The 9,475-nt window shown below is 45.9% G+C and overlaps 2 protein-coding genes across 2 annotated transcripts in view; one reads left to right on the plus strand and one right to left on the minus strand.

Annotated features, from left to right (window-relative positions):
- kics2 (KICSTOR subunit 2) overlaps window positions 1-4,223 on the plus strand; it is a 4,948-nt gene extending 725 nt beyond the window's left edge. Inside the window, exons 2-3 of the mRNA XM_020613328.1 lie at window positions 556-844; window positions 2,240-4,223. Of these exons, the coding sequence (XP_020468984.1) occupies window positions 556-844; window positions 2,240-3,059 (1,109 nt within the window). The 3' untranslated portion in view covers window positions 3,060-4,223. The remainder of the gene's footprint in view (window positions 1-555; window positions 845-2,239) is intronic.
- The window catches only part of srgap1b (SLIT-ROBO Rho GTPase activating protein 1b), a 40,479-nt gene continuing 34,953 nt past the window's right edge, over window positions 3,950-9,475 (minus strand). Inside the window, 4 exon segments of the mRNA XM_020613341.1 lie at window positions 3,950-5,900; window positions 5,902-5,951; window positions 6,524-6,854; window positions 7,386-7,520. Coding sequence (XP_020468997.1) covers window positions 5,522-5,900; window positions 5,902-5,951; window positions 6,524-6,854; window positions 7,386-7,520 — 895 coding nt within the window. The 3' untranslated portion in view covers window positions 3,950-5,521.

Below are 9,475 nucleotides of genomic sequence, written 5' to 3' on the forward strand. Positions count from 1 at the left end.
AGTATTTTCCATTTCATGCTACTTAATTCTATCTTTCACAGGGAAACTTGCAATGTTTATTCTATTGCATTAATATTTAGCTACTTTTCTAACTTTATAGAGAAAACATATTTGATCTGGAGCACAGGTTACACATCATAAACAGTTTTCATGTGCTCCTGAAAAATGTTTTACAGGTTTTCTGCTGATCAGAAGCAATGATTGTCTCACATAGAATCAATACATCCTTTTGCAGTGGGTCAATCCCTGAACATCCCCCTATCCAGCTGTTCTGTGGGAGACAAATATTTACGTTTTTATCCCTAGAAATTTTCAGAGTCATTGTCTTAGTGTCATAGAATATTGTCATTCTGTGAAGGCAGGTGTATTAATAGCAGGTGAAATGTAACTAAAAATCTTTCTACTTTAGTTAGTGGTAATCTCACAACTACATGTTTCTGACACCAGATGGCACTGCAGCACTGAATGCTAAAGAAAAGTCAACCATTTACACGTCCATAGCAGAAGACTGTTCTGTGTTTGTAAGCAGCAGGTTTCCTTTTCCTCTCTCTGCAGGTGGTCAGTCTTTCTTCAGCCGCAAGGACTCCATCCGCACTATCTACACCTCCCTGTACAACGAGCTCAGGAAAGTGGTGATGATGGGGCGGCACAGCCAGCCAGGCTCCGCCTCCTTCCTGGAGGACTTGCTGTCGCACCTGTCGGAGCAGCTCTGTCACTTCACCCAGGCCCGCATGGAGATGGCGGATCTGTACGAGAAGATGCACTCACTGGGCAGCCAGAAGAGCATCAACTCAGACGAGCTGGTCACCACGCTGGAGGCAGTCCTGCATGAATACAGTTCCAAGTGTGTATTTGTGTGTAGCATCTCAGACCTCAGTGCTGCAGAGTAGCTGAGTACATTTACTGAACTTCATTCTACTTATACTTTAGTATTTCACTTACTACTTTCTACTTCATTACATTTTAGAGGGAAATATTGTACTTTTTACTTCAGTGTATTTATTTATTTAAAGCTGCATTAACCAACTTCCTCTAAATTTTTACCATTAAGGGTGAAGTGAGAACCAAAACAAACTCAAGCAGTATCCCCTCCTCTTCTCACTCCCCTCCTTTTCTTGCTCCTGCCCTGTCCGTGAAGCTATGTCATATGTGGTCATGGCAGCCGGAGGCAGTTGTGACAGTCAGGTAGCGCAGCAGTAATAACCAGCTCCAGAACTAATGTATACGGAATATAGACCCCATAGAGCTCGTGGCTTTTGGTGGCACTGCAGCAAATAAAAAGGCTTACATTTTAGTGACGTGTACGTATGTCTAATGTTGGTTGGATCAGATGTATCTGCAGTAACACAGGTAAATTATACAGAGGAATGTTTCTCCCAGTACTAATGTTCCAGCCACTGTCGCATCGCGTTCGGTGTTACATACTTGGCACACATAACCATGAGTTATATGTGAAACGAGAAATTTCAATTTATGCTTGTATAGGTGATCATGTCCCCTCTTTTAGTTAATGCAGCTTTAAGAGTTATTTCACAGATTAAGGGTTTTCATTCAAAACATATGATCTGTTTAAAGCTTTTTGGGAAATTGTAGTCCTTATCTGAATCCTGAAGGTTCTGTTAAAGTAACAAAATCAAGTTTGTTTCAAATATTCTGTAAAATTGTACATTTCATAATTCTAGTGCAGCCTGCCTCGCTATTCTTATTCTGAGCTAGAGAAACATTTCTAGCTCATTTTTAAACAAGTTAAACATCCTTACTGCAGTGAGCGAGGGTTTAGGGACTCACTCATATAATAAAACACACCTTCTACTGTGTTCACCAAGTCTGGCCTGGATTTTAAAAACACAAACCCCCTGGTGAGACAGAGGAAGGTAAAGGAGAGTGACATATTGGGGTTGGAGGAGGAACATTTCCTGCTTAATCCAGCAAACTCAGGATTCCGGCCTGTTCCCCAGAGACCTGTCAGTGAAGCCGTGTCCTACAGCAGGAACACAAAGTGTGTGGAAGAGCTGTTGACTGAGCTGCAGTCGATGACATGCCACACATCACTAATGTGACTGTGCAGCGGGGGGCAGAAGGCGGTGCTCTCATCAGCAGACCCACAGAAACAAATGGATGCCAAACGTAGAGTGAACTGAAATGCAAATGTATTCAGGTCACCACCAATTAGGCCAGTTAGTGTCTGTGCATCTGTGTGCCTGTTAAGTTACTAACCTCCTGTTCCTCGCTCCTTCAGGTTCCACCACCCCATCCTGGGCCGTGTGGAGGAGGGCTTCCAGACTGAGGTGGATGTGGTGACCCAGTTACTGCGGTGCCAGGCTCAGGTGTCTGAATGGCATTTTCTGCCTGCTCTGCTCAGCTTGCATGGCGCCAACTCCAAGCTCACTGCATGGGGTCAGCTCTTCCAGAGGCAGAAGGAGACCCGCAAGCATCTGTTTGGAGGTCAGACCCAGAAGGCGGTGCAGCCACCGCATCTGTATATGTGGTTGCAGCGCTTCCAGGCGGCACTCCTCGCCAAGTTCAGCTTCTACTTCCATGAAGCCCTGAGCCGGCAGACAGGGCCAGGTGACATGAAAGCCCTGACTGCCCGCACCACGCCAGACTACCACGGCAAGATCTGCTCATTCATCCGCAAACATGATGCCAGCAACGTGTCTCTAGTGTTTGACAACCGTGGCTCTGAGAGCTTCCAGGGCCACGGCTACCACCACCCACACTCGTACCGAGAAGCACCGAAGGGGGTGGAGCAGTTCCCTGCCGTGGTGTCCCTGCCGTCAGGAGAGCGGCCGCTCACACACTGGCCTAACGTCATCATGATGATGGGGGACCATGCTGCCGAGCTCAACACTCTGGACAAGGTGGTGCACTTCTACGACGATAAGGTCCAGAGCACCTACTACCTGACACGGCCTGAGCCACACTTCACTTTGGTGGTCATCTTTGATGGCAGGAAGTCAGAGAAGGATCTGCACATCGCCGGCTTCCTGCAGGAGATCTCAGGCTCATTGCGAAACTCCAAACCCTTCAGTACTCTCAAACCCGGGTCAAAGGGCTGAGCTACAGCTGAACCACACACACACACACAGGTGCACACCAGGTGTTCTGATGGGAAAGGATGAAGAACCTCTACTCTTGTGGAACCCGTTAGCTCAGATACTGGTTTCTCAGTTTGCCAAAAACGTTCCAGACCAAAGATGTGAACCATGTCCACTACTCTGTGAATCTAGTTTCCTCTTAGGCTGTGACAGTCCTGTGAGCAGTATGCTGCTAGCGCTGAAAGCCTGCTTATTGAAAGTTGGCTAAGGATTTTAATTATATTACAATCAATCACTGTTTAAATACACTTACTGTTTATTTGTAATTTCATATATTTAGTGTGCTTGATACAGTTTGAAGTTTTAAGATGATTGCACATCTGGCCTCCTTTCCTTAACCTGAAATATTGCTTGATTGATTATAAAATTTAATTAGCAGCTTTGATTAAAGCAGAGACTGCATACACTGTACACACAGTATTTATATAGTGATGCTCTTGCATTGTTTGTCCACCAGGGGGTGCTGACAGGTTTAGTTTTATTTTATGGTGGTCACAAGTTTAAAGAGATTCAATAGTTCAATTTGTTTACTGTTGTCCACAAACTGCATTTGAATGGTGATGCTTTCACTTGCTGACATAAAAACTGGCTTGCCCGAATTCGAATCAGCTTTCATGGGGGTGTGATGAAAACTTTAGGAATCTGCTGATTAACAGAACACAGCTGGAGGTTTGAGTGTTGGAGCAAAACAATGTGGCATTTTTTTTAAAGAACGGTTCAGTCTGTTAATGACTTGAATGCTAATTTATTCAGGATTATTTATAATATAAATACAACACACTGATACAATCCATTTGGCTATATGAGCTCATCTGTAGGAAGCTCAGGTTTCAAATACAGCAACACTAACAGACAAAAACCATTTCCTTTATTATCAAACACATTCAAGGAACCGCCCTTTGAGTTAAAACGCACCAATGTGTCATGATGCTACATGCCAAGTACACAATCCTATACATCAAAGTGCAATGTCACAATGAGTTAATGCTAGAATTCATAATTCAGGAATCTACTAAACACTTTATGATTATTTCATTCAGAGTGCTGCTGCTCTTCGTTCAGGACATGCGTGAGTGGATTCACACCCCCCCCCCAAAAATACAAGGATTAAAAAAAAGGCACTTTCACAAACACATTCACACACAGATGTGCATCCATAGCCCATCTCTGCACGTCAGCTCTCACTCATCAGTTACCAGCCCGCTCGGAGGCCACATTCACTGTGCTGTTTGTGGGCGTTTACACACAGAGCCCCACCCTGTTAGCTTATTGTGAATTTAAGGTTAACTAGTGACTTCAGTGTAACAAGCAGGTAAACCATTATTTTGACACGCATACTCGGCATACACACACAGAGATATACAGGAAGTGGCATGCTTGTCACACTCATCTTCCCAACTTGCACTTGCGTGTTCTGGCACTCAAGGCAGGCATGATTCATCTATCACTATGCTAGTGCTTCTGCACTTACAAAGGGAGCAGAACAAGGGCAGCCAAGCGGGACACACACAGTCACGCACTCAACAAGAACGAAATTATACACCCACTCCCAGAAAAAGTTCTGTCCAAGCTCCCTCCACCACTCAACGGTCCCACCCTATTTGAAGCTCCGATCTGGGTGTGGGTTTCCCCTCCAAAAACACAAAAAGGCTGATATAAAGTTTAGTGAGTTGCCACGACATCTCACTGAACATTCAATAAATGGCTGAACAGTCGTTAAATACTAGAAACATTCATTAAATAGCTGGACGTTGGTTAAATAACATGAGTTTGGTGTCACTGGTGACCTCAAGAGGCGTTTCGTGGTTTGAGGTTTGAGTGAGCTTAGCAGCTGAACCAAGTGAAAAATAAAAAAATAAAGTATAAATCACACAGACATTGTTGAACCAGTGATGCCTTCCCTCTGCCGTGTCCTCCTCTAACCAGTCAGGTCACTCGTTACAGATACAGCAGTCGATGGTGACAGTTTTCAGAAAAGAGCAGCCTTCCAGCCAGCGCAGGCCTATCTTCATGACAGCACAGCCAACATTCACGTCACTGAAACGACACTTTACTGGAGCTGAGCTACACTCCCCACGGCTCTCTGACTATGGACTCATGTACAGCACAGGATGCTGTGTCTGCGCTCGCTCCGCTATCTCTGTATCAGCACTTCTTTTAGCTAACCTTTGATAAATGCTTCAATACATGGAGAAAGTAAACTCCTACACACCAAGAGAGTACACATCAACCTGACGACACAAATATCATGGCATATCATATCATAGGTCATGTCTTATATTATAGTACTACATTAAAACCCTTTGTCTTTCCTATCGTTTCTACCCTTGTTGATTATAAACATTGAACGGTACCCTGATCTCCTCTTGGCCCATTTTTGGCCTGGGCGGGCCTGATTCTGCCTTTTATCGGCCTGGTTTGGCTCACATGGTGCAGGATTTGTCCAGCAGTGAGGGCAGAGGTGGGGTGCTGCTCTTGGGTGGGACCATAGGTTTGGGCCTCAGGGCAGGGGGCCGTAGCGGAGCCCCGATGCGGGCAGCTGCCACAGGCTTGAAGGAGCCCAGGGTGTCAGGGGAAGGGTTGGCCGGTCTGGGAGGACCCGGCGTAGGTCCAGGGAGCGGGCTGATCGGGCTCAGAGGACTGAGGGGGCTCGGGGTGCCAGGGGTTCCGGGGGTGCCCGGTGTGCCCGGAGTGCTGGGGGTGCTGTGGGGGCAGAGAGACTCAGAGGAGCAGGTGGTCACAGGGCCGTTCTTCACCTGCTCCAGAGTGTCCAGCACCACGTCGGGAGCCGGCCGGCAGCCGCTCCAGCTGCCGCAGCTCCCCCAGGGCCACAGTCACCGTCTCCTCGATATCCTGCAGAGGATGGGAGGAATAAAGGGGGTGTTATATCTGCTCAATAAATCACTTCTCTGGGGCCTCAAGAAAAGTATCAATATATATTTTTCAGTTTGCTGCTCTCATGATGGCCCTTTGGCTTGAATTTGACAAAATACCATTCCAGTGTCCGTCTACATGAACAGAACTTAATAATACAGCAGGAAATGAAGCATTGAGGTCGGTGAAGTGACCTGCTATCCTCAGTTGTCAAGCTACGTATCTAATTACCTGTTCAGCACATTAAACAGCATGTAGCGGCTCCTGCAAACGACACCTAGATGCGTTCAGATGCTGCTGTGGTCACCACTAACAACATACTGGCTGCACACTACTCGGCGCTGCAGTGCAAGTTTGCTTAGGCGGTCTCTGCTTCCTACAGTGTGACACCCAAAGCTTGGTTTCTTTTTTTAATAATAAAGAAAACTTGTGACAATACATCGAAGAACACACTATTATTTGTTGCTACAAAAAATGCTGACTTTAAATATTGATTAATGCAGCTTTAATTGCTGCTGTCTGAAATGAACAAACCGTATATGTGTCTGTACCTGTGCCAGCGTGTCGGGGTCCAACACTCTGGATCGATGAGAATCACTGAAGCCATGCTGCCCACTGCTGGAACGCCGGATGGGCGTGTCCTCTGGCCTTCGCAGCGAATCGTGTCGGCTCACTGTCATAGTCACAGCAGCAGTGGAGCGGCGGCGGTGCTCCGGGCTGTCAAGGGGCGGGGTCAAACCTTGGCCCCGTCCCAGCAGCAGCTCCCTGGGACTGAAGTGACCCGTCACCGGCGGAGAGCTTCGCTCCATCAGGCCCCCGTTCCCGTGGGTGTCATTAGAGCGGCCGAGGGGGCGGCGGAATAGACCATCAGTTCGCTTTCTCCTAATTGTAATCAGAAAGTGTGAAGAAAAGTACGGAAAGTAAACGAATTGTGTAGCCATTAATAATCTCACCACCTCTCAGATTTATCATGTGACCCCTTGGAGGAGCTGGACTCTGAGCTTGAGAACCACTGGCTTAAACAGCTCGACCTCAAGCACTTGCAACTGTAAAATACTAATTCTCCTTAAAAAGGTTGTGAATGCTCGACCTTCACTTAGAATGAGCATGTTTACACTGTTGTCCTACTGAATACTCCCTCCCTCACTGCTGGACACATGGTTCAGCTCAGGGCACCTGTGCCCTCTCACACGCACTTTGGTAGGAATGACTGTGAATATGAAAGTGAAAGATGCCTGGTGCCTGCAGACGGGGAGACGGGTCACATGAGAATCAGATGTGATAACAGCACGATGAAATTTGCAGGTATTTTTAGAGGTGAGAGAACAAGCTGGAGGATCCTTTTTAACAGTTGCTGCAGAGAAACGTTCCTCTCTCCTGTCGTGATAATGGAAGGTGCCTTACATGACAGACCTGTTATAGGTCTCAGGCGGTCTGATGTCGGTGGGGGAGCTCAGCTCGCTCCTGGACCTCTTGTCATCTGTGCTGCTGCTTCCTCCATCGCTATCCGCCGCCTTCTGACTGAGTGTATCAGACATGGCGTCAGCCCTAAGGTCACAGAGCACAGACTCTCAATCAGTCAGCACAAATCACTCTGGGAACAGGAGCGCTGAACTAACCGAACGCACCAATCATCAATTAATTGATTGATAGCATGCGATTACTGCCTCCCTCAGCCCAACGGGTCCTTTAATCGGGTCCTTTAATTATGACAACCCAGAGTTGAGTCCAGGATGCAGGGTCGCAGTCTTACACGCCTCTCTGCTGTCTCTCTGCAGCTGCTACCCACCCTTGCCCCCTTGAACTTTGCGACCTTTTGCCACATTTCAGGCTTCAAACATAAAGATATAAAACTGTATTTTTTTGTGAAGAATCAACAACAAGTGGGACACAATCATGAAGTGGAACGAAATTTATTGGATATTTCAAACTTTTTTAACAAATAAAAAACTGAAAAATTGGGCGTGCAAAATTATTCAGCCCCTTTACTTTCAGTGCAGCAAACTCTCTCCAGAAGTTCAGTGAGGATCTCTGAATGATCCAATGTTGACCTAAATGACTAATGATGATAAATAGAATCCACCTGTGTGGAATCAAGTCTCCATATAAATGCACCTGCACTGTGATAGTCTCAGAGGTCCGTTTAAAGCACAGAGAGCATCATGAAGAACAAGGAACACACCAGACAGGTCCGAGATACTGTTGTGGAGAAGTTTAAAGCCGGATTTGGATACAAAAAGATTTCCCAAGCTTTAAACATCCCAAGGAGCACTGTGCAAGCGATAATATTGAAATGGAAAATGGAAGGAGTATCAGACCACTGCAAATCTACCAAGACCTGGCCGTCCCTCTAAACTTTCAGCTCACACAAGGAGAAGACTGATCAGAGATGCAGCCAAGAGGCCCATGATCACTCTGGATGAACTGCAGAGATCTACAGCTGAGGTGGGAGACTCTGTCCATAGGACAACAATCAGTCGTATACTGCACAAATCTGGCCTTTATGGAAGAGTGGCAAGAAGAAAGCCATTTCTTAAAGATATCCATAAAAAGTGTCATTTAAAGTTTGCCACAAGCCACCTGGGAGACACACCAAACATGTGGAAGAAGGTGCTCTGGTCAGATGAAACCAAAATCGAACTTTTTGGCAACAATGCAAAACGTTATGTTTGGCGTAAAAGCAACACAGCTCATCACCCTGAACACACCATCCCCACTGTCAAACATGGTGGTGGCAGCATCATGGTTTGGGCCTGCTTTTCTTCAGCAGGGACAGGGAAGATGGTTAAAATTGATGGGAAGATGGATGGAGCCAAATACAGGACCATTCTGGAAGGAAACCTGATGGAGTCTGCAAAAGACCTGAGACTGGGACGGAGATTTGTCTTCCAACAAGACAATGATCCAAAACATAAAGCAAAATCTACAATGGAATGGTTCACAAATAAACATATCCAGGTGTTAGAATGGCCAAGTCAAAGTCCAGACCTGAATCCAATCGAGAATCTGTGGAAAGAACTGAAAACTGCTGTTCACAAACGCTCTCCATCCAACCTCACTGAGCTCAAGCTGTTTTGCAAGGAGGAATGGGCAAAAATTTCAGTCTCTCGATGTGCAAAACTGATAGACATACCCCAAGCGACTTACAGCTGTAATCGCAGCAAAAGGTGGCGCTACAAAGTATTAACTTAAGGGGGCTGAATAATTTTGCACGCCCAATTTTTCAGTTTTTTATTTGTTAAAAAAGTTTGAAATATCCAATAAATTTCATTCCACTTCATGATTGTGTCCCACTTGTTGATTCTTCACAAAAAATTACAGTTTTATATCTTTATGTTTGAAGCCTGAAATGTGGCAAAAGGTCACAAAGTTCAAGGGGGCCGAATACTTTCGCAAGCACTGTGGCACTGTAAAGTTGTCTGGAACACTCCACTGTTTTTCATGGAATGCACTTATAAGGATAAGTTTTAATAATATAATCTTCACAATCTCACAGAATGCTC

Source organism: Monopterus albus, unplaced genomic scaffold (genome assembly GCF_001952655.1).
Source record: "Monopterus albus unplaced genomic scaffold, M_albus_1.0 scaffold132.1, whole genome shotgun sequence".
Lineage (NCBI taxonomy): Eukaryota > Metazoa > Chordata > Actinopteri > Synbranchiformes > Synbranchidae > Monopterus > Monopterus albus.